Source organism: Dicentrarchus labrax, unplaced genomic scaffold (genome assembly GCF_905237075.1).
Source record: "Dicentrarchus labrax unplaced genomic scaffold, dlabrax2021, whole genome shotgun sequence".
NCBI lineage: Eukaryota > Metazoa > Chordata > Actinopteri > Moronidae > Dicentrarchus > Dicentrarchus labrax.
In genome coordinates this window covers 3,022,703-3,048,402 of record NW_026136721.1, presented here as the reverse complement: position 1 = coordinate 3,048,402, position 25,700 = coordinate 3,022,703, and the positions used below count along the sequence as shown (strand labels likewise).

General features: G+C 41.9%; 1 protein-coding gene across 1 annotated transcript in view; it reads right to left on the bottom strand.

Annotated features, from left to right (window-relative positions):
- Window positions 1-6,333: 6,333 nt before the first annotated feature.
- LOC127354814 (slit homolog 1 protein-like) overlaps window positions 6,334-25,700 on the bottom strand; it is a 64,625-nt gene continuing 45,258 nt past the window's right edge. Inside the window, exons 23-38 of the mRNA XM_051385050.1 lie at window positions 24,649-24,720; window positions 23,628-23,699; window positions 23,317-23,388; window positions 20,343-20,506; window positions 17,953-18,077; window positions 17,484-17,578; window positions 16,065-16,204; window positions 15,888-15,981; window positions 15,450-15,587; window positions 14,210-14,438; window positions 13,912-14,042; window positions 12,154-12,308; window positions 11,829-12,040; window positions 10,721-10,845; window positions 10,310-10,518; window positions 6,334-9,495 (exon numbers count right to left, since the gene is read on the bottom strand). Of these exons, the coding sequence (XP_051241010.1) occupies window positions 9,233-9,495; window positions 10,310-10,518; window positions 10,721-10,845; window positions 11,829-12,040; window positions 12,154-12,308; window positions 13,912-14,042; window positions 14,210-14,438; window positions 15,450-15,587; window positions 15,888-15,981; window positions 16,065-16,204; window positions 17,484-17,578; window positions 17,953-18,077; window positions 20,343-20,506; window positions 23,317-23,388; window positions 23,628-23,699; window positions 24,649-24,720 (2,296 nt within the window). The 3' untranslated portion in view covers window positions 6,334-9,232. The remainder of the gene's footprint in view (window positions 9,496-10,309; window positions 10,519-10,720; window positions 10,846-11,828; window positions 12,041-12,153; window positions 12,309-13,911; window positions 14,043-14,209; window positions 14,439-15,449; window positions 15,588-15,887; window positions 15,982-16,064; window positions 16,205-17,483; window positions 17,579-17,952; window positions 18,078-20,342; window positions 20,507-23,316; window positions 23,389-23,627; window positions 23,700-24,648; window positions 24,721-25,700) is intronic.

The window sequence follows — 25,700 nt, the reverse complement described above, 5'->3', positions numbered from 1 at the left end:
TCTAAACATAATTAAACATTGGCCTTTAAATTCATTCAGCCTCTTAGCATTCATCCCCTGCTGAGTCCGTGGATTTATTCTGGAGCGCACTGCGTAATACAGTTTGTACCCATGTTGTTATATAGATAGGATTAGGTCGTGATATTATGTCAAACTAAGAAAGATTAATCTGATAAACTGGATAAATTACCAAAAAACTTACATCCTCTCTAGGAAACATATAGTTAATTCTAGTGTTAGATATAAATATAAAATTTCAGTCTTGAAAGATTTATATTTATCATATACAATATGTTTGTTTGTTAATTTCATAGTGTTCTGTCTTTTGTGTATCTGCATATTAAACATGGCTGCATTTGAGAGCTAATTTTGTTGAATGAAATTTGTAGGCAGGCTCAGAAAAATACTGTTCTTACCAGTCTTACACCATTTCCAATAATAGTGCCAGTTTAAATGAAAAATGTATCACTATTTAGTAGTAATCATACAGGGTATTTTACAGTAAAACCATCTCCAGAGACAGGTCAAAAATACAGAGAAAGGGAGGAAACAAAATACATTTTCTTAACATTGTTTTCCACACAAAAAAGAAAAGAAAAGAGGAAAGATAAACCTCACACTTAAACATAAACATAAACATAAAGATAATAAACTAATGAAAACATACCTTTGAATACTATACTTTCTACTATCTATTATCCATGTTTCTCGGATTTTTACACACTGGACCTCTAATTGGTTTTCTATATAAGTAAATATATAAGTGAAGCATAAAGATCACCTTTCTATATCAGATGTCACAAAATGTTTCACAATAAAAGACGAAAAATACAATATATTACATAGAAACGCTCCCATGACACATTCAGCACTTGACACGATTCCATCAGTGGGAAACTCTCCTTCCTCCAGTGTGTTGTAAGACCATCTGAACGTGGCAGAACTGAGGACAAAACAGCAGTAATCTGCAGCGCTCATGAACCTTTATCAGCAGATAAGTGAGAGTGAAACACATGCCGAGACCTCAGCGCCACCGCCAAGACTCCACGTGTCTAATTGAACATCTCCAGCTCCTCCGCGATGTGACCATGACATAAAAAAATAAAGGCAACACTCAGGGAACTAAATGAAAACCTCACAATCACAACTTAATTTGACACTGAAAGGAGAGCAAATGTTCAACAAGGTCAAACCTAATTGAAAATGATTGAAACACTGTTCTATGGGGGACTGATGGCAACCTTTTTGATTATTTCTCTTTCTTTCTTTTCGATCTTTCTTCCCTCTCTAACAGGAACTCCTCCCAGGTCACCTTGGTAGTTTCGACTCCTTCTTTTGGCAACTGCCTGAAATATTCAGTTTGCCTGCGGCGCTCTCAAACCCCTTCCCCCATCTTTTTTCTCTTTCTCTGTCACTCATCCCCCAACCTCCTTTCCTAACTTCTTTTCTCCTCCTTTCTTCCTCTTCCTCTAATCTTTTTCCATATTGTTGTTTGCCTTCACCCCAACCGCCTCCTCCTCCTCTCCTCCTCCTTTTTCCTCTTTTGCAGCTCACTGTATCCAAGAGATGCAATAGCCGCAGGGTGTGTGTGTGTGTGTGTGTGTGTGTGTGTGTGTGTGTGTGTGTGTGTGTGTGTGTGTGTGTGTGTGTTTCGGGCCGCTGGCTGCAAGAGGTTATACGGTGGATCCAATGAGCACCTGGAGACCACTAACCATGATCATATCAATAAAAGGACATCTGCTCTACGGCAGACCTGCACGAGAGGAAAGGAGGAGGAAGGAGAGAGAGAGAGAGAGAGAGAGAGAGAGGGAGAGAGAGAGTGGATGTTGGAGGAAAAAGAGGAGAAGATGGGAGGAGGGGAGTGAACAAAGAAGAAGGGCATAGAAAGAGGAGAGAGGGTGATGGAGGTGAAAGATGAACAAAGGAGAGCAAGAGGCAAGTGAAAGAAAGGTGATGGAGAGGAAAAGAAAGGAGAGGAGGAGGAGGAGAGAGAAAAAGATGGAGTGTGTGGGGGTGGAGGAAAAGCAGGAGAAGATGAGTGGAGTGGCTCGAACAAAGAAGAAAAAGAGGGTGATAGAGGAGGAGAGATGAACAAAGAGAGAGAGAGGAGAGAAAATGGGCTTGATTAAAACGGGATGAATACAAATTAAGTGCAGAGAAGAATAGAGAGAATAAATAAGCAAAGGCAGGAGAAGGAGAAACAATAGGTGGAATTGGACGAGAGCAGCTGTGGACAAAGAAGAAAGAAAGAGTGGAAATAAAATGACAGAGTAAAAACAAGGAGAGGAGAAGATGAGAGGGAACGAAAAGCAAAAATAAAAGAATTTGGAAGGATGAGAAAAAAAAGAAAAAGAAAGGAGGAGGCGAGGAATGAAAGCAAATGGCCGATGTCTCCAACGTCCAACGTCTCTCTGTATAAATGATGCAGGGAAATATTTTCACTCTGTGCAGTTGTGTCCATTTATTAGAAGACACTGAAGGAAGAAAAGACAGGAAGTTTGCGCCATTTTCCAAATTAAAATACAAGCAGGATGTTTTTCGAACTTTACTCTGAAGGCTCGGACTTTGATAACAAAGCTTCTTCTGTTAGCGAGACGGTTCATTTTGCTCAAGTGGATTAAAGAAAAGTCTCCAACTCTACTGCGGAGACCCTGGATTTAATAAGCAGGGTAAACCAATTATCCGGTGGGATCCTACTACACAACACTAAATCAACTGGAAGAAGAACTGGGGAGAGAAGAAAGAAAGAAAGAAAGAAAGAAAGAAAGAAAGAAAGAAAGAAAGAAAGAAAAGGAGAAAGTAAGGTATTAATGAGGTGGAGAGAGATGAACAAAAGGGCGAGGAGAGAGGATGGACAAGGAGAGGAAATAGGAGGAGAGGGGAGCAAGAGGGCATGGACAGCAGCGAGGAAGAGGAGGGGGAAACAAAAAAGTTGAGAGAGAAGAAAAAGAAGCAAAGAGAGAAAGAAGTGAATGGAGAGAGGAGGAAAAAAATTAAATCTAAGTGTAAGAGGAGATGGGAGGATGAATCAATAAGAGTGGGGGAGAGGAGAGGAGAGAGGACACAAAAGGAAAGGAGGGAAGAAGAGAGGAAACGAGAGGAAACAAGAGAGAAGAGGAAACAGAGTGAAATCGTGCTGTATCAGTGGACAACGCCAGCAGCTGATGGTTAAATGTGTGCGTCAGTCAGGTTTTACCGTCTCAGGTAGTCCACATTCTCCGCAGGTATTTAAAAGCTACTGCCCTCTGCTGCTGCCAGCTGTTACAACAGCTTCCATTACAAATATAATCTGTCTCCCTGTCTCAGGCCTCTGTTCGGTCAGTCAGCTGACAACCATAACAAACCATTCAAGACTAAAATATAACATAATGAAACATAACACGTACATCAATAAATAAACACATTCTCCATCAGTCTGAAATACACAACCGTGCACTGAAGCTCATTCTTAGCCTCGGAAAGAAACTGTAGTTTGAGCACTACAGTCTCAGCCCAAGGCCCACTCGGCTGCTGGAACAGCCGAGTGGGCCTTGAGTTATGAGAAACGTGATTTGTAGGAGACAGTGTTGGGAAAAACATTCCTGTCACATGTCTCCGTAAGCCCTCCAGGACCCAAACAGATCAGAAAAGTGAAGGAAGTCATTGAGGAGTTACTTTCAACCCACTTGGGATCGCGAGGCCTTCTTGATTTTAGGGGGCGTAAAAATATATAGCACCATATCTCAGCATTTAATTACTGTGAAGAAACTAAATGAAATTGTTATTCTTTAAAGTTTAGATTATTATTTAAACTTTGAAGAGCTGACAGGCTATAATCACAGAGCCTTCACTCCTCTGCTTAACAGCCTCATCCGGCCCAAGTTAAAACAACTGAAGAGCTAATAGAACAATGGCCATTGTCAGGGAGAAGACACACACTGAAAGAAGCCTATTAAGTTGGTATGATTGTTAAAAAGGAAAATAAAATATATAATACAGACAAAGAATCATATTTAAAGATCCAAAATCATCTGTGATGCAGTATTCACCGGAAAGAATCTGCTCCAAATTCATCCAAATCTCCGGTCTTACACAAACTTCCTGCAGTTCACTGGGTTCATTGTGCAGTTTATCAGTTGTTCTCTGCTGTAACTGTTACTATTGAATATGATATTAAATATCCATCAAATATATGTCACTACTCTGCTTAATTAATTAAAATAATTAGACAAAGTAATAAAATAGATTAGTTGTACTAGTTAGACTTCAGCTCTCACAGTCTCCCTCAGTGGAGTTTAGTTTAAAGAACCGGTGTGTATGATTTGATGGCATCTCATGGTGTAGCTGCAGGTTGCAACTCCCTCGCTTCACCCTTCCGTTCCAAGAAACTGCAATGGCCGTGAAATGTGTAAAAAAAAATGCAAACAGCACTATCTAGAGCCAGTGTGTTTGACAACACCTGAGGAACACGGCTGTGTGTGTGTCACACATGAGCTGGACAAGGGCTGGTATAGATAATCAATATATCAATCAATAGGTTCTCAAGTGATAGGTTATTGATACACTGATACCAGGACTGTCAGAGGTGTTTCCTTCTTTTAAGACCCGGGAAGCTGTTCTGCTTCCAGACCAGGTATTATTATTATTATTATTATTATTATTATTATTATTATTATGTGTTTTAATGGCGCAGACTCTATATGACTGTTGCATTCATTGGGACTCAATTAAGAGCATTATAGTTTATATCAGAGTTCTTCTTGACAAACGGTCATATTAGGCTGCGGTTTCGGGCAAATTGACATTAATTTTGCCAAATCATCATTTTACGAAACAATCATCTTATAGAAAATTAAATTGTTGATTGTACGTACAATTTACATCACTTTGCATGTATTTATCAACCACAGCAACAAGACATTTGATTAATAGGGTGTATGCGTGTAGAGAATTTAGCTTTGACTTAATCCCAAAAATATCACTGCAAGTCAGCTTCCCTTTGCATCTGGTGAACCTGCGGGTAAAAAAAGTCATACAGTTCATCCTACCAACAGTTCTGGACAAAATACGCACCTTGGTGATCTGAGTGAGGGGCTAAAACACAAAACCATCAGGACAACACAGATTATTTCCAGGATATTTGGTCATTTTAATCTGTTTCCAGGTGCTGACTGGAAAACTAGTCACTACATTTCTAGGTTTTCCAGGATCCTGTTATATTCATGCAGTATATGTGTGTATAGAAAGCGTTAAGGCACTGTGGTCCGTACGCTTTGCTCTCAGCCATGTAGAAAAACATGTATAAGTTTATGTAAAGATGTCCCTTTAATTGGCGACCATCTGTACTTCAGCACAAACTCTGCAAACAACGAAGAGCCAATTTATTCGTTTGTGTTTGTTTTTCTGATTTAATGAATGAACTGTCTGTATTTTGTGCAGTAACTTGGCTGATGATGTATTTTGTGCCAAATTGGGTGTATTGTTTATACGTATCCAGTTTGGAGATGAAACGCCTCCGTTATTCTGCTTATGATCAATGGTCTCTGTTCTGCAGCTGACAATCAGCCTGCCATTTTTCCATCGTAGTGTGTGTGTGTGTGTGTGTGTGTGTGTGTGTGTTTGTCCTTTGTGTGTGGCAGATCGCAGTATGAGAAGATGTGGAGGCTTTATTGGAATTGGGGGGTTGGGAAGGTGCTGCTGGTATGATTTTATCCTCTTTTAAAGACAGAGAGAGACAGGGGAGAGGAGAGGAGAGGAGAGGGGGAAAGGGGGAAGGGGGAAGGATGGTGGTGGAGAGAGGTTGAAGCGGGGGTGGGAGGCCGTTTGGATGGCTTGCAGAGGTGGAGGTGGGGAGAGGGGGCGGTGGAGACATGCAGCAGTTTGCACTGGAGAGCAGACTGGAAGGGTGTGTGTTCCTGTGTGTGTTGGGGGAGGAGGGACTCTGTCAAAGCCGATGGGGGTATATATTATGTTTTATGGTTGCGAGGGGACGCATAAATCACGGTTTCATTAAACGGCTTCAGTCTCCGAGCGCTGCAACCCCCCCTCGCAGCAGGACATCCCTCTTTTCTCTCCCTCCATCCTTTCTTACTTTGTCCTCCATCTTTCTCCACGGTCTCCCATCCTCCTCCATCACTCCATCTACCTCTCCTCTTCCCACCCCCACTGTCTCCCTTTCTCTCTCTCACTCTCTTCTCCGTCTCCATGAGCTGCCATCGCCCATCGACTCGACCGGGAGGACGCGAGACAGCAGTGACACAATGAGGTCAAAGGTCGGAGCAACAACAACAAGAAAAACCAGAGCCAGTGTCAAGGTTGGAGGGAAAGAAAAGAACAGAAAAAAGAGGAAAACAATGAAGGAGAAACAGCTCTTTATTTAAATAAATAGGAAAAAGAAGCACTATCTGTCTCCTCTCAGGTGCGACAACATGAACCGAAACACTATCTGATTTTTTTTTTTTTTTTTTTTTTGTAGAATTCCCATCGATGATACGAGGCTGGTTGGGAAACATTTTTTTGGGCAACTGAAAACAAAGATTTCTCTACAGTCTACAGATGATACAGTGACAACATCCTCTTCAACATATAAAAATACTGTGACAAAATCAAATGCATTATAAGCTTATAATATATATTACAATCTGTTAGGCTGTTACTGTGTGTAGATGTATTGCAGTTATAATAAGAATAATAAAAGCTACATTAGTTTGAATGATTTATGACACAACTCAACTTTAATGGAAAATTTAACCCAAAGGCTAAAAAAAACCCAAATAAAAACATGTTAAAAATTAATATTACTCACTTTTATTTTAGTTTCACATCCATATAAATAACATGTCATCATATATAAAAGCTACATTTTCTGTGTGGCATTTCCATGATGCGTTCACTGGCTCTTCTGACAAATCGGAAAGGAAGCGTTGGATCCAAACAAACACACTGCATCGTCGTATAATGAAGCTCATTATCAGGGACAGCGTCTTGTTGTTGGACGCGTCTTACAGTGACAAACACACACACAACACTGCACTCCTATACTTGTGAGGACCCAGATTCACATAATCCATTCCCTAACCCCTAAGCTCTAACCACCACAGCTGGGGCTCTTACTTTAAATGATTTGATGTTTAAGTCAGGTTTAATACATTTCTATTGACATGTGTTGACGCATCACAGTGAAGAATATAACCATGTTGTACAAAACTGTATTTTTTAATCTATATTTGATATCAATAATGGATCAAATGATGAAATGAAAGCTGCCGCTTGCAGTGACCCACAGCTAAGTTTCCTCTCATGGAGCACTTTAGCACCTTCCAGCTCATTGTTTTGGTTCTCACCAGTGTTGTTTCCAGACTCTGTTAACGATGAGCTGATGCAGCATTTAGCAGCTGAGAAGCCAGATATTTCCCTCAGGGGGAGACCAAACCAGAGCTAAAAGAGAGTGAATATTGAACTTTCACTTGCCAAGTGGCCAGAAATACGACTCCAAAGGAAGACTATTATTGCTCTTATTATTGCTCTGTTTGCTGGATGTTCGAATACGCAACTGTTTGCTAACACTTTACATATAAAGTGACAATATGTCAATGTTGTCTTAACAGCTTATTGTGCTGCCCTCAAGTGGCCAAAACCTGGTGCTAGACTCATTTTGATCAGGACCATAAAAGGTTTCGGTAAGCTTAATTCTAACCCTAACTCTAAAATCAAGTTTAAACACTAAAACAGACCTTCAAGGAAGTGAGAAACAGACAAAATATCTTCATACGTAGGTCTGTAAAAACTGGCCCTCACAAACATAGAAGTACAACACACACACACACACACACACACACACACACACACACTCCCAGCCTCCCCCCTACTAGTCTAAACTGGGAAAACGGGCGTCTGGCGAGCAGCGATGGGAACGTTTCATGACCCCTCTGCTGTCCCCTGTGACTGCTGTCACCTTTGACCTATAGGCTGCGTATAGTGAGATGATGACCCTTTTATTTACATTCGGATTATGCCATGTGTTGTAAGAGACTGTTGAAACTGTATGTTAGAAATACCTCTAATTAGTTACTTTGCTCATTCTGTGTTTCAGAGTTTATGTTCATTTTACAAGATTTTGTGAAGCTGTGAAGGATTTCACCTTCAGCACATTAAGACGGCTGAACCTGTTTATCTGTGTAAACCTCGCACCTGTCACTGCTGAACTACTTCAATCACAAGTTAAAGGACCAGTGTGTAGGATTTAGTGGCATCTAGGGGTGAAGTTGCAGATTGCAACCAGCTGAATACCGCTCGCCTTACAAGCGTGTAGAAACATGCACACTTGGCTCGAAAGGCCCTCATTACAGCCAGTGTTTTTCCTTTCTGGGTTACTGTAGAAACATGGCGGGTCAATGTGGCGGGGTCCGTACAAGAGGACCTGCTCCCTCTGTAGATAAAAACTTCTCATTGTAAGGTAACAAAAACATAATGATTCCTATATTCAGGTGATTATACTCTAATGAAAACATACCTATGAATATTATATTCCATTTCTGCCAATAGATCCTTCTGAATGTTACACAAAGGACCTTTAAAGAAACAGCTGAGGAGAAACAGCAGTTATATCTGCAGCAAACAATACTTCAAAATGTAGCTTTATTTCCCTAGCAGTTCCCTCCGTTATTAAACTGACAGACCTCCGTGCTGCTGCTCAGAAATACCTGCTCCTGAAATCTGACAGGTCTAACAATCTTTAAATTGCTGATAAGAATGGAGTGATCTTTAACACGTCAAATTTGACAAAGAAACCTTTCATAAGCGAGTCTGCTGCTTAAATTAGTACCTTTATTTCTTGCAATAAGTCGTCGCTCGCCGTCGTAGCTGTGAGTGAATGAAGAGCAGCACTTAACCAGCCACACATCAGAAACACATACGAGAAGGCATACGGAGGCTTTTCCACACACCAGTATTAAAAATGAGCCGGGGTTAGGTAGTAAGCGCAGGTTCTCCTGCAGCAGGTGAAAGGAGGAAGATGACGATGAGGTTGACTCGTTGATTTCATGTTTCGAGAGGGAAGAACTGTCTTATGTTACAAAACTGCGTCTGTGCGCAAAAACACACGAAACAAACACCAAAATGTCCGTTTATCAGTGATAGAATCCCTACAGTGTGTGCACCTCTTTAGCTTGGTGTGTGTTGTGTTTGGACGTGTGTGTGTGTGTGTGTGTGTGTGTCTGCAAGTGTGTATGTGCGCACCATCACATCCACAGTACTACACACACTCCTTGCAGCCACATTCCACAGGCTTCTCCACGTCCTGCGTAAACGAGGTCCCGTCGTCGCATTCGAAGGTGAGCCGCCGGCGTCGGACCCTCAGGGGGGCGCAGCAGGAAGCGGCGGTTGCGCCCGGCTCGGTTCCCGCCTGGCACCGGCCCCGACATTCGACCCAGGAGAACGGCTTAGACGTCTGGCAGAGGACGGTGCCGCGCTGCAGCCGGTGGTAATCTCTCACAGGCTCACCTCGACACGGGGTCTCTGCGGGCGGGGACACACAGGGAGGAATGGGAGGAGCCAGGGCTCAGCAGTTAAAGGGTTGATTCACCCAAAATACAACAAACACATTAAAAAAAGCCCAAGACAGCAAGCAGTTCCCCTGTCTATAGACACTGATGTCTAGTAATAAGTGAGAAAATGTGTTTTTATATGTGATTTTACTGAACTGACCTTTAGATTTTGAATAAAAATCTTTTTCAATATCAGTTTATCACAAAGCTGCAAACAGCCACTGTTCTTACAGCCGCTCTTGAGTTTTCACCAGCCAGCTTTGATTTTGCACAAAATATCTTCATAGACTGAATTCAAGTAGTGTTAGTAAACTGATTGGTTGATCAGCATAAAATTTAACGATTGGGATAAAAGTCATTTACAGTTTCACTGAGGGGTCTGAGACTTTGTGACTGATGGTTTTAGGAACTTTTTTATAGAATTCTCAGTATTATGTTAACAATAATACATTCTATCTAAGCAAACAATTTCTTTTAGTTTTCTTTGAAATGCCGAGATACAGTGCTACAGTGTACATTTTTTTATTTTCTTACACCCTTTAATACCAAGAAGGCCTCGCAACCTCTCGTGAAGCTTTGGCGACCCCGAGTGGGGGAAGCAAATGTCGATCTTGAGTGATATAAAAGTCACATTGCAATAAGTCTGAGTGACCTGAGTCACATATGAGAAAATAAATCTGATTTGGGCCACTTTAGCCTGCAGTGTGAACGTAGCCATAAAATAATATTTCTTTGTCATTATTCTGAGTTTGAGATTGAAAGCTGTCCCGATCCCCTGTCCTCACCTATATCACAGCTCTCTCCGGTGTATCCTTGCTCACACACGCAGTGCTCTCCGTCCTCGGTCTCCTCACAATGGCCATGCAAGCACTGCAGACCCTGACACAAACCCGCCGGCTCCCCCTGCAGGTTACACAGCGCACCGCGATACCCCTTCTCGCAGTCGCAGCGGTACGTCTGCGCATCCAGCGCCATGCACACGCCCTTCACACACCTGGATTCAAACAGAGTGAATGCAGTGAGGAAGATGAGGAGAAGAGACTCATTAGAAGCATTAAAAAGAATTCATCTACTCGTCACATTAACACGCTAGTATAAAGAGGAACAATGTTAGGATGGTAGACACGTTTCAAAGTAAAGTGCACATTTATACAAAGTCGGAAATGTTTGTAACAGCCAGAACAAACCACACTCACTTGCTGCCTTCGCACGGGTTGACACCGGTTGCCGTGGTGACAACATCCGCACCAGTAAGGCCTCCTGTAATTGGCTGGTCACAGTGTTGTCCGGTCCAACCTGACTGGCAGTGACACTGGGGACCCTGTGAAAGACAAAATGTTTACTATTTCATGTTATCCATTTTCTGTGAAAAGAAAAATCCCAATAAATGTTTATACCTGAATGATGCAAAAACCACACTGTTAACATTAACATTGAGCTTCTGTCTGCTTTATTCTGTGTCCCTCAAAGTTTTCCTGCTTTAGCAACAGCAAACCAAGAGCACAAAGAGCTCTTACAAAAATGTAAATGACAAGCTGTGACAAGTGTTCTTCAGCTCAGAGACATTTCTAATACATTTTAAAGAGCTCGCCAATATAGAAACATTCATGCAAACAGGATATAGTATAGAAAAGCAGAGATTTTGATGTTCAGGGACAACATAAACAAGAACTAAATAACGTCAAAATGAGACTGTGATGGAAAAAAGTAAATACATACATATTTTGGGTTATTTTGATTCCATAACATTTCAAACCAGTGGAAGGAGAATGCCCAAAATATACATTTGTTCATTTTGTGCATAATAAGTAATTTAATCATTTAAAATTTGTAATACAAAAAACAATTGTCTTAATGTAAATAACCAACTGGGGAAGTTTAATGATGATATCTATTAGTTAACATTTCTTACCCTATTCACAAGCTATTGCAAAATATATGCCATTTAACAATACTTTAAAGGCTGTTTCTCAAAATGAGCTTTCTTTTCTTTTTGTTCTGAGCCAGAAATCTCCACTTCAGTAGGACTTTTATCTAATGTTTTTAATTAGATAACTCCTCATTTGCATATTTAAACATAACATTTCAGAAAACCTGCAATACAAAAAAATAACTGTCTTGATGTAAGTAAGTGATGAATATAAATTTTTACCCTATTCGCCTGTATGGTCTCTCCTTAAATTGACTAAAGATTTTAGTTTTTTTCCTGATTTACATATGATTGGTCTTAAATGTAACTTTTTGTTGTTGTTGTCTACTGACTGCTGACATTGCTCTGTTTCCGTTACGCTGACTGTGTCCTACCTGTGCAGCGTTGGGCTGGCAGATGCCGTGCAGACAGTAGAGCTTGCGGCAGGCCTGACATCCCGGCACCACCCCCGGCTTCATGTGGCTGCGGGTGAAGTCCTGCAGCTCATGGTTGATGTAGAGGTTCCTGATGCAGCCGTGGAAACTGGACATGTTGATGGTCTGAGAGGAGAGACCCAGAGAGGTGGGCATCACCTCCTCAGGCATACCTGGAGAGACAGACGGTTACACAGAAATCAATCTGGTGACACATATTAGATAATAGAAAGGTTTTTGTCTGAGTTTAGGTGTGCTGACCCCGCCGCTGCCTCTCTGCTCTTACCTCCTACATACAGAAGCGCCTCCGTTGTCGCCGGCTGGCTCCGGCCCTGACTGCCCAGAGTCGTCGGCTCTCCTCCGTCCACAGACAGGTTCACCATCCGGTTAAAGGTCACCAGCTCTACTGTGTGAAACTGCCCGTCGTTCACCGTCTCAGTGCTATATGTAGAGGATTAAACATTTCAACAAAGAGTGACAGATGAGTTTTCTATATACTTTGTCAATTCGTGGACACATTTTGGTTGTTTCTGCGATTATGCACCAGGCAAAAGTCAGTGGAAAAGCTCTACCAGTGACCGTTTCTCACCGTGCAGTTGTTTCAGTGTTAATGGGGCTTTAAACAGCTGATCTCATGGTCGATTGTTTCTCCAAACAGCCAAATTGCTGAAAACGTTAGATGTTGAGTCCTGGCCTGTATTTTGTTTCTGATGGACAGTCCCATCCGGTGTGGATATAAGAGTGAGTTCTTTTAGTGTCAATTATAACTATTTGGACTCTTTTTCATAACTCAACTTTTCTATAGTTTTCTCACTACCTATATCTTTCTCTGTTCTCCTCATCTTTTCTCTTTTCAGATAAATTAAGCATGCTTGCAATCTTCTTTTCTCTGCAGCTGCTTGTCACACAAAGTGTGTGTGTAGGTGTGTATGTGTGTTGTGTGTGTGTGTGTGTGTGTGTGTGTGTGTGTGTGTGTGTGTGTGTGTGTGTGTGTGTGTGTGTGTGTCAGGCTGTCGACTGGCCGGTGCTTCCTCCTCCTCAACTGTGAACCATCCAAACATTTAAGCACTCGACACCTGATCAAGTGGACACTCAGCTTCAAGTGTCCTCTGTGATTAAACCAGAATAACCACACCACCGATGTCCCCTGTCCACATTCTCAAACCCTGCAGGACTCGCTGTGAGCAACGCGGCGGATCGTGTGCAGACACGCTCTGTGCGGCGTTGCTGGGTTACAGCGAGCTGAGAGGCCGCTGAGGGCCTGACGGGAGTCCAGAGGATCGCTGAGCTTCACGAACGCTCAGCTTTCAGAATCTGACCATGAGAACACACTGAGCCACCGGGAGCTGCTGGCTGGAGTCACATGGTAGATGACATGTTAAGTGTGTTTAGCTGGTCTGGTTCGACAGATGGCAGGAAAAAATGGCTCACACTCAAATTTCTCACACAGAAAAATTCTGTCTCCTTCTTTTCCTACTTGGTTTCAACTGATGGGGCTGTTGTTAAGGACCATCTCACCTGGTGCATTTTAACTACCCGCCTGCAGAGGACGCCATATTTTTACTTTGTTTGTGGAAGTTTATTCTGAGCTGTGGATTGTTTACTGCAAACTGGTCACTGTGGTTTAATTGGAGCATAAAACACAACATTTATATGTGCAGAAAAAGTGAAAATAAGTTTAAAGCAATCTGCTCATTTTAGAAAATAAGGCCTGATTGTTTTGGCCCTGTCAACCCTCCAGCTGTAATTACACAGATGCTTCACTAGAGATGAGAGAGAAAAAAGTTTCACTGAAAACAAAGCGGAGGTAATGTCTGATTTGGTGTCTCAAATTTGCACATTTTAAACTATTAGTTTACTTTATGATAGAAAAAGGACCCCTTAACAACAGACATGGTAGTGACAACTGTGTGTGTGTGTGTGTGTGTGTGTGTGTGTGTGTGTGTGTGTGTGTGTGTGTGTAAGTGTGTGTGTGTGTGTGTGTGTGTGTGTGTGTGTGTGTGTGTGTGTGTGTGTGTGTGTGTGTGTGTGTGTGTGAGTCTACCTGTAGATAGCAGTGGCCGGCTGGTTCCCAGGGTCATATGTGACCCTGACATGACCCTGATGGAGCTCCACAGCGATCGGCTCGTTGTCTCCGTTATAGAGCAAAATGCCGTTATCCTCTGCTGTTGACACCTGAAAACACACACACACACACACACACACACACACACACACATATAAATACACACCAATCAGAGTATGTGTGTGTGTGTGTGTGTGTGTGTGTGTGTGTGTGTGTGTGTCTGCTACTGCTGATACTGGATGTCTGTGTGTGTCTGGATGCGGGCTCGGGTCCTCACCTGCAGTGTGATGTTGGTTTGAGGCCAGTTCTTGACGTCTTGGAGCTGAACGTAAGAATCTCTGTCGACAAAGTTGACGCTGACCAGCTTCTCGCAGCTCTGACCCTCAAAGCCCGGCAGACACTGACACACCGCAATCCCCATCTGCTCCACACAGGGGGCACCGTTTTGACACTGAGCCAGGTGGCAGGGTGACGGGGAAGGAGGGGCCACCTCACAAAACTCACCACTGAGGGGGAAAAGAAGACGTCCGAGAGGGCACCAGAGAACACTCAGTCAGTCCAATTACTTATAAATAAGAGATGCACTGATCCTAATACCAGACCTCACCCCAATTTTCTATTCTTTAGATTGTTTCTAAGCTGCATACATCGCTGGGTGGATCTGACTGGGGTCTTGAAGCGTGGAAACGTACGTACATCAACATCCTTTTTGTGCTTATGCAAATTTTGATCATATACTTCTAAAGGTTTATGATAATGCCCATTACAAACAAGAATCTGTCATTAATGGGATACTTTGGTAGGTTTCAACCTTATTTCCCCGTGTATTTGGGTCTAAGTGACTAATGGGGACAACAGTTTTTTAAATTGGTCCAGTATTGAGCGAGAGCATTGCAGATGGCTGAAACGTAATACTTCGGGGGAATGTACAGCCACAAAAAGAACTACTGACAACCGTATGGGAAGACCTTTTTGTTAAAGAGTAAGATCCTTTTTGTTTAATCAGAAACAGCCATTATTAAGTATTAACTCATTCAAAGCCACCAGACTCCATTGAGAAAAAGAGTAATTTTAGCTGGCAGAAAACGGGAGTGTCAGTTTCAGTTTTTCTCTTTTGACAAATGAGTCAGAATCCACACTAACCCTTTAGTTCTGCCGGCTGCAGTGCTCTCCCTCTATAATTGTCTCCATTAGTCTCTTAGACACAAAAGCATGAGAAAAAAGGTTGGTCCAGGTTGAAAAATAGCAAAGTTTCTCTTGAATGTGGGTCAGGTATCGGGTTTCAAGTCAAAATAAACAATGTTGATTTTGTATTGTTATTTGAAAGCTTTATGTAAGTTTAGATGATTTGTGCAAAACATCTTTCTGTAGCCTTAACACAATAAAGGAAACCGTGTTTTTAATTTCCAGTGCTCCCTGAGTACAGACAGCCTTCTGTTTCCGCTGTACAGTAACTACAGTGTCCCATGAGTTCCTAGAGTTTCCAGATTCCCCAGTGTTCCCAGTGTTCCCAGTACCTGTATCCCTGTGGACAGATGCAGCTGTAGCCGTCCAGATGGTCGACGCACTGAGCTCCGTTCTGACAGCGATGGTCCGCACATTCATTATAATCTATACCGCAGTCTGGCCCCACCCAGCCTGGAATACACACACACCTGGAACACACACACACACACACACACACACACACACACACACACACACACACACACACACACACACACACACACACACACACATACATTTACTACATGACACATGGTGTAGGATTTGGGGGAGTCAACACAGACCTCAGCAAAATGTACCTTTGTATATGTTTGTTTTTGTGTGTGTGTATTTTTAATCTGTTCTGGGATCCGAAACTTTGCTGAGCCTGGCAGTGATAAAGTGTGTGTGTGTGTGTGTGTGTGTGTGTGTGTGTGTGTGTGTGTGTGTGTGTGTGTGTGTGTCGTCACCTGGGGCCGGTAGGAGTGCTGATGCAGGTGGACTGATGCTGACAGGGGTTTCTACCTGGAGAACACAAACCTTCCTCTTCCTCACAAAACAGACCTGAGAGTGAGAGAAAGAAAGAGTTTGAACAGACTTTGAGACCAGAACACGGTTACAATCCCAAGCTGATGGCGGTGTCATACCTATGTAGTTTGGAGGACACAGGCAGGTGTAGTTGCCCACTCCGTCCACACAGGTGGCGCCGTTCTCACATCCGTGGTCCTGACAGTCGTCCACGTTCACCTCGCAGAAGGTACCGTGGAAACCGAATGCACAGGCGCAGCTGAACAAATACAAACAAAGAAATAAATAAAGTGGAATATTCGCATCACAACTAAAAAGGAGAAATTAAAGGGGTAAACATGTAACACGCCATTCATTGCACTACAATATACAAATATATTAGCTATTAACCAACCTGGCTCATTAGCACTTCAAGTTGTCAAACACAACAAAAACCTGTGGTGTCTCGTCTGACGGCAGTTTAAGCCCACAGTGATGCTGTCTTTCCCCAAGTCACAAAACATTCTCTCGATTAAAAACCTTTTAGAAACCTGCAAACTGTGAAAACTCATTTATTTATTTAATAATTCTCACCTAGAATATTTACACTCACCGAGCCTATTTTTATTCTGGATGCAGTAAGAGCTCTCTGGCCTCACAGTGGTTCAAAGTGAGGCAGCAACACATTTCTAATGAAATATATTCATATCTATATATTTTATGTATAAGACTATGTACACACTGTGACAACAAATTTACTGGAAAGGACAATAAAGTATCTATCTATCTATCTATCTATCTATCTATCTATCTATCTATCTATCTATCTATCTATCTATCTATCTATTATTTTATTAGCATATCAACATCCCTACAGTTACTCTGCAGTAATAGTACTGTTAGCATTAGTATAACATGTTGGCATTTTAAATATTAGCATGCTTTGTTAGCATTTAGCTCGACGTACAACTGAAGGTGACATGACTTCTCTCTAATAAACCACCGGAGTGGTAAGTGGTAATTTTGACCTGTTGGTGGCGCTAGACGAAAAGTCAGAGGATCACCAAAGTCTTTAGGATTCAACCTCTGGGGATTATGTATATGTGTACCAAGTTTCATCGCAGTCCAATCAAAAGTAACGGAAATATTTCGGACAGACAGCATTGCTATTCCTACAGAAACTCTGCCAGTGCGGATAAAATGTTGGTTTAAGATTCATCAGATTTTTTTACAGGCAGGTTTAATGCTAACCTCACAAAGTGAGCTGGACTAAATCACACGAGAATCCATCTTGCAAGGCTTCAAGCCACATGCTTGTGTCCAAACCACAGTTATTACGGCCCAGTCAGTGTCCTGTGAGGAGCTACGGGCGTGGTTTAATGCTACTGACAATGACAGCTGCTAGAGAGAAGAGCATGAAGTTCGCCTGCGATGGACGGTGACACACAGATGGACCGTCCAATCACCGGCTACTTATTTTCTGCCTGCTCTTCTCCAAGTTCTTCTCAAGTTAGCTGAACGCTGGGATGTCAGATACAGCAGCTACATAGACCTGTTACCTGAACCCTCTGGTCTGTTCGTCACTGAGGCAGACTCCTCCATTGGTGCAGGGATTACTGACACAGGCATCAACTGGAGTCTCACAGTGTTTACCCTGAAATATCACACACACACACACAAACACACACACACACATACAAACAGTAAATATAGAGCATATTTTTGTCATACAACATTAGATCAGGTCAACTAAGTAATTTGACGGGATTATCAGAGACAGATGTGGGCTCAAAATAATCACTCACAACACGCAAACATAAAAAATTGGATCAGTGGTTTTAAACATTCAGCTCTTGGTCTGTAAATGGATTGCTGTGTGTCTGCAGGGGGGGGGACATTTTGATTGGATGTAACAAGGTGCAAACAAAAAAAAAGACAAACTCACGAACTAGATCACGCGAGCCTCTCTGCACACGCTCAACATGAACACACACACACACACATATACACACACACACAGTTGCATACCGTGAAGCCAGACTTGCAGGTACAGGTGTACAGTTGCGTGTGGTCGACTTGACAGACGCCCTGGTTCTGGCAGGGAGAGGCCACACACGGGCTGCATTTGGCCTGAACAGACGCCTCTACCGGACCTGACAACAGCACACACAGGCAGAGGTCAGTTAGAAAGGTCATTACTGAGACGTTTGTATGTTCACTGTCAACAAGAAATATCACCCACAAGATTACAAGCCTCTAAATGTATTTTCACTTTGTTTCTGCAGCAGCTGTTCTGGGGTCAGCAGATGAAGTAATAGGCATTTTTCTCTTAACTTTATGAAACTACACTTATGTTTTGACATGTCCAGAACCCAGGCCACTGCGGCAGGGACCCAGGCCACTGCGGCAGGGACCCAGCACGCGGAGGGAAGAGCTCCACCAGGTGAGCTACCGTGGGGCTCACGTTTTGACATGACTTGTGTTTGGGCTTAAAGATTAGACATTTGGATGTGGACGGCCTAAATGTGCCTGACGGTACTCCAACATCATTCACTTCCCACACAGCCAGGACACAGAGGGATCCCGAGAAAACATCAATCAGCCCCCGAGGAGATTGACAGGCACGCAATACACTAGGCAAACATGGGAAAATCTCTCAATAAAGAATGAAATATAAGCAGATACTGGTGCGAGGAAGAACAACAGTTATTTATATCACATAAATACTGTATGAGCTCTTTGTTGATCTGTTTTTAACTAAACAGTTGTTGTGTGTATTGTTGCTGTGAATATTAGTTTCCTAAGAGACTGTGAGATAAAGTAACATGCAGTGAAGCGCATTGTGCCATTTTAAGATTTCTACGCATATTTCAACGATTATCGGGATAATTATTGTGAATTGCAATTATTTTGGCCTGGAAGATCGTGGCATAAAATTTTCATGCCGCTCCACGCTTAGAGGTAACACCACCGACTGTGTGTCAAAGCCACATTTAATGAAAGACGACATTGTTTTTAATCCCATTGAGTGAAAGACAGGAACCGCACGGAGCTCTACGGCGAGGAGAGGAAGCACCATGCTGGTTGCAAAATGCTTCATGCGAGATGAGGGGAAACATTAATTACAGCGAGCTTTCACAATGAATTTTACAGTGCTAGAGTATTTTGATGTATAAAAATACAACAATTAGCGCCTGTGATGAAGCGCACAGGGTCTGATAAAACTGTCACTAATGGAAAGTTCACACCATCTTCACACCACGAAAAGAGCGGGATCTAACGTCTAACACTCACGTTTGCTGTGTTTTTAGGTGAAATCTATTAAAATAAGTCACCTCTGAACTTCTTCGGCTTTTTTTTTACTTCACAATTTTAGTTGAGCGTATATTAATTATTCTTTTTAATTAGCGCAAAAATATAGTTGAAAAATCCCTAAGCACAAAAGTAAAACACTGAATAAAAGTGCTATCACACAGCTAAATCATGACAGGTGCAGCCGACTGCTTTACAAGTCACAATAAATTGAAGATTAGAGGCTGACTGGTACAGCCGCATGATCAATATTTTAAACTTAAAATAATATAATAAAAAGCATAAAGCAATCAAGTGCAAATAAACCGAAAAAATGAGCTTATAAGAACAAACAGCGAGATCATTAAATACAATTTCAGTGAAAAACACAGGAGAATATAAAATTGCATGACAGGATGAAAAGTAAAATCACAAAAAACCCATTAAAGATGCAGAAAAGCTTTTTTATGGAAGAACGTTTTAAGAAGACGTTACAGATGTTACAGATATCTTAGTGGAAACTGACCTGTTTCAGGCTAATTAGCAGCCGCTACATTTCGCAGAAGTTACTTTACTGTCCATCAGGAAAGATGAACTGGTTCCAAATTGTCCAATCCACTATAGTAGTCTTTTGTAGCTGTTATTTGAAGGTAGAAAAGTTCCATAATGTGGCTTTAAAGACAGCATGCAGTGCAGCGTCTTCAGTGACAGGTGTGTGGGAGTGAAAACTCCTGATGAAGGTCACACAGATGAAAAAGCTTTCTTTTGTTAAATATAATCGAGTGAGAAGCGACAGTATGTAGGTGTTTGTTCTCTCGGATCATTTTACAAAATAAATGACAGAATCACAGAGACGTTCAACAGCCCATTGCCTCTGTGTTCATCACAAACCACTGAAAGTGCACAGGTGATATTATGTGAATCGGTTTTAGATGGCATGTGACTGATTTAGAAAGCTTACAAACAAAGTGAAATATTTTTATGGAACTGCACTAAAAAGACAAAGAACTCCGCTTTGGAGCAACACTGTGGAGCTTTGTGCACTTTGTAGGTGTGTGTGTGTGTGTGTGTGTGTGTGTGTGTGTGTGTGTGTGTGTTTATGAGAGGGTAGCTTCCTGACAGCTTACCCAGACACTGGAACTTGTCGGCCGGAGTGGTGAGCAGAAGCTTGCCCTCCATACCGCGCGGACCGGCGCAGCGGGCGATACCGGGCTCCTTATAGCCGCTCTTCACCCAGTCTGACAGCCAGAGCAGACGGCAGTCACAGTACAGAGGGTTGGCTCCGATCGCTCTGATGAAAGGAAAAAAGAAAAAGAGTCAACTTACTGACAGAGAGGAGGGATTCTGATTTAGAAAGAAAGAAAGAAATGGAAGATGGGTGGGAGGTGAGAGGTTAATTAATTATGGAGATGAAGAAAACACAAGGAAGGGAGTAAAATCATGAAATAAAGGAAGAAAAAAGAATATATGAAGGCGGGAAAGACCAAATGAGGAAGGATAGAAGGAGGATGGAATAGCATGTAAGGGGTAGATAGGAGGAAAGAGAAGAACATGAATTAAAATGTGGAAAAAGGAAAAGAAAGGTGGGAGGGTTGGAAAGGAGGAGGATGGATGGAAAGATAAGGGATGGTAAAGAGAAATTAATGAGAAAAAGAATAGAGGAAATTAGAAATGTAAAAGGATGAGGAAAAGGAGAGGGAAGAAAGAAGGGAAGGAGGTTGGATGGAACAGAAATGAGGACAAAAAAGACAGAGAGACAAAAGACAAAAGAGAAAGAAAGAAAGAAAGATTAACCCGCATCAACATTTTTGCACTACTTTTTAAAGCCACAGGGTGGAGCTCTCAGTCCTCACAGCTCAGAAACAGACAGTGAAACACACACACACACACACACACACACACACACACACACACACGCCATGGAGATAATAATGTACATTTGGAGCAGATCCACTGATTCACTTGATAAGCTTATCAGACACAATGTGGGATCAAATATCTCTCATCATGTAATGTTCACACACACACACACACACACACACACACACACACACACACACACACACACAGAACAAGGTCGGGGTATCTGAGAGTTGTACTCTGAAAGTCCATCAGGAACAGGCGATGAGGAGGGACACACTTCCTGTCTTTTACTGACAAACAGCTGCAGACTGTCTCCTGTCGTATACACAAACACTGATGATCTGAACTTCAACCGGAACCTTTAAAGGACAATTACTGCTTAATGTCCTGGTTTTATTCATCATTTCTATTGTTCTGATAACATCTTATGAGCTAACTGAGTACTGCTGAGATGTGGGGGCATGGAGATAAGTCCATTATTATTATTAGTGGAGGAGAAGACTGAGGTCAGTATGACTGTTAGGTTTCTTCATTGTCCACGGTAAACATCCTTTAGGTTTTATAGGCTGACTTCCTGCTTTAATTTCGACCTTCTGTGCTGTACCTATATATACACAGTGAGGGAGTATAACCAACATTTCAGGTGCATTCAGTAGCACTTAATACACACAAAGTGTTTTACTTATAATCTGACTAAAAACCTGTGCTTCTATATATTGTCAAGCAATGTGTGTGGTCCTTTAGAATAACTATGTTATTGTTTATCTTCTCTCTTATCCTTTTTTAAACTGTACATTCTATTGTTATTACTTATTTTATATTTATATTTTTAATTAATTTATTTTTGCTTGTATTTTTAGTATCACTATTACATCTCTTTATTTAATTTAATTTATTTATTTCTACTTTCATTTTATCCTTATTATTATTATTATTACAATCAATTAATTAAGTCTTTTGAACTTTATTCTTATTATCACTCGCTCGCCTTTATCGCTGCATGTATAGATGTATTTACCTGCCTGGAAATAGGCACGAGAACGTTGAACTGTGAATGCCTTGAACATCTCCAATAACCAAAAAAACAATATAATAAACTTTCTGTATTGATGCAACATGCCCACAGTTCTTACTAATTAACTTAGTGAGTCAAATATGATCAGAATCAGAAGCTTAGTTCGAAAAGAATCCAGAGTTATACTTCTGTTTCCTTAAGAATGGCCTCTGCTGCAGGTTGTGACGACAGTATGGCATGAAAGTAAAGAACAAAAGTGTGACTCATTACAATTTCACCTGATTCCTTTCCTCAAAACACAATCACCAAAGACACAGGTGATAAATGTTTGTAACCTTTATATTTAGCTCTTTAATTTTTTCCCTGTGGACTAATGTTTTCCCGTCATGTAGGAAATGCAATCACGTTGTTTTTTGCTGGTACCAAATACAAAAAAAGTGAATTGTTGTTGCCTTAAAAAAGCCATGAAATGTCAGGTTTCTACACCAAATACGGCAATAAACCATCAGACTCCACCTCAATAAACATCAGAGAAGAACCTAAAACGCAAAAAACAAAGTCAATCTTGACTCTGGAGTTACATTAGATCATTTTACAGCCCGATTTATTATCCCCACTGAAAGGATCTTATTTCACAATTGATTTCACGCTTCAGAAAACAAAAATGAAAATACATCCTCCCTCCTCCCTTCACCTCCAGTTCACACATCCTTTTCCCTCCTCCTGCCCTCCATCACCTCCTCTTCTCCGCCCTTCCTCATTCCTCTCCAGCCTCCCCTCCACCATCCATCTCTCCTCTCCTCCTTCCACACCCCTCAGATTGACTCACATGGGTCATGCTTGACTGAAGATGATTATACTGTATATGCAGACCCAGACACACACACAGACACACACAGACACACACACACACACACACACACACACACACAGACACACACACACACACACACACACACACACACACACACACACACACACACACACACACACACACACCTTGGATCAATAGACCCATGGGAAACGATGGATCTCTCCAGCTAATTCAATCCTCCAGGCTCTATCTGACTGGAGCCATAAAGGCAGGGGATAGAACATGCATCAGACACACACACACACACACACACACACACCTCATTCTGTCAGTGAGGACCGGCCCCGCTGACTGTGCTGTCATTACGTATGTACATGGGTGTGTATGACATGTATATCTGAGTGCTTACAGGTGAGACAGGGAGGCCACGTCGCTGAAGATGCCCTGCTGCAGCTCGGAGATGTCGTTGCCATGGAGAGAGCTGAAAGACGGACACGGCGGAGGGTCAAAAGCGGTTAAACTGAAAACTCAAAGACCACAATGACTCTGACAGGCAGCAAGTCTCATCCAGCTCAACAACAGAGGAAGTCCAAAAACAGATGACGGCTTATTGTAATAAAGCGAGGGGATGACAGTGATGTGGTTTGGCCAGTGACAAGTATGGTATGCTGTGTGTGTGTGTGTGTGTGTGTGAGAGAGAGAGAGAGAGAGAGAGCTCACAGCAGTCTCAGAGAGCGCAGGCCACCCAGTGCCAGTGGAGGGATACAGCGCAGAGAGTTGTAGCTGAGGATCCTGCAGGAGGAGAAACAACACAAGCTCCAGTCAGTATTACCACAGGCCTTCGCCATACTGTACATGTGTCACAGCGTGGCCAGACTTCCATGAAGGTGTACACAAACGTAATTGTAATTGGCAGAACGCAGTGAAATTTGATGGTGTGCAGCTGCAGGGTCCTCATGGGGGTACGCATCTCTTCTTTTGATGCCACAAAACATTAGGTTGCGTAACCTCTCGGTAGTCGAGCAGGTAGGCAGAGGAGAAGCAATGTCAGTAGTTTGGAGATATTTTAAAGCAGTAAAACTTTTACAACAACATCAGCAACATTTAAGTGAGGAACATCTGATGAAAATAAAACAAAGTCAATATATCGGTACTCTGTATCAGGAAGTACCCAAAACTCTGAAAAAAGTGATATCGGTGCGTCTTTAAATGACAATCTTGATGAAAAAGAATCTAGTCTCAGGTCATATCCTGTTAATCATGAGTTGCCACAATGTAGTGTTATTTATCTTCATTTTTTTGGTCTAGTCTTTATCGGCTTCCAAGGTTACGGACAAAGGAAGTAGTCCAAAGAGGTTATTTTGTAATCATTAGTTAAACATGACCTAAAAGGTTCTAGCACAGCTCTGAAGCTCTAACATTAAACACTTTATTGTGATTCCTCTCACGACTACGGACTAAATTAAGTTAAATCGCCCTTGATTATGTTGATTAAATATCTGTAATGAACAAGATCAAGACCCTGGACCGCTGTATCAGACACACTAAACTCATTCATCAAAAGAACTGATGCCTCTTCACAAAGGCACTTGCTTAAAATGCCTGCCAGTTACTGGCCATCGGTCATATCTCATCTCAAGAGGTAAATGTTTTCTGTGACATAATATGTGAATTTGGGGGTGAAATTGTCCTTTAACATTTCGTGAAGAAGATTTGTGTGTGTGTGTGTGTGTGGACTCACAGAGTGGTGAGCTGGCTCATGTTGGAGAAAGAGTCATCAGAAAGGGAGCTGATTTTATTGTTGCTCAGATCTCTGCAGAGGAAAAAGGTCAATTCCAATCAATACACACACACACACACACACACAAAATATACTGCAGGACTCCCATTAGATACACAAACACACACAGTACACACACAGCAACACAATAACACACACTGCAATCTCTCTTTATGGACTAAACACACACACACACACACACACACACACACACACACACACACACACGTGATAAAATGCCGCTGATCACATGAAGAGGTTTATGTGTGTTTGTGATACAGTTTAAATAAATGAAGCTTTTTGGAAAGAGCTGGACTGTAATTAACAACAGTCCACAGCTCCCCCTGCTGGCTTTGCTCATAAATACAGCGACCATGGGGGCTGTCTGCACACCCAGGTTAGTGCATCTCTAACAGTAAAACGTGACACACATTTATTTCTATTTATTCATAAAGCCCTTAATGGCAACTTGCCGTCATATTTCACTTCCTTATTAAACCGCTCCCATTGTCATTATTTGACTCGGTCAAGGGATTGGCGAGTGCTGTTTTTAGATTTTGTGCTGTACACACAAAACATTCAAACCCAATTGTAGCTATATACTCCGCTTTTGTGTGTATTTATTCTGTTTTCATTGTACTCTCGACATCATTTAATATGAGAGGATGCCCTCAATAAATCCCTGAGATTTAAATAAAGGTTCAATGAAAAAGTGCTGATTCTCAGCTTTAACATTTGATATAAAGTCTCCCAGTTTTAGGGGCGTAAAATGTAAATATGTCTGACGTCTCTGACGCAGAGACATCAGCAGACTCTTGGTGGTTGACTCTCTGTCAGGTCTACGCTCTTGCCACCTTCACTTCGTGCTTGTTTTGGACGCTTTTTGCCTTCAGTCTAATCTCAAGCAGCGGCACCAATCATCAGCTGGATTCAGGTCAGACAATTGGACTGCACTGTACATCATACCCCCAATATTTATAACCTATTTTACCTTTAAATTACACCCCTGTATA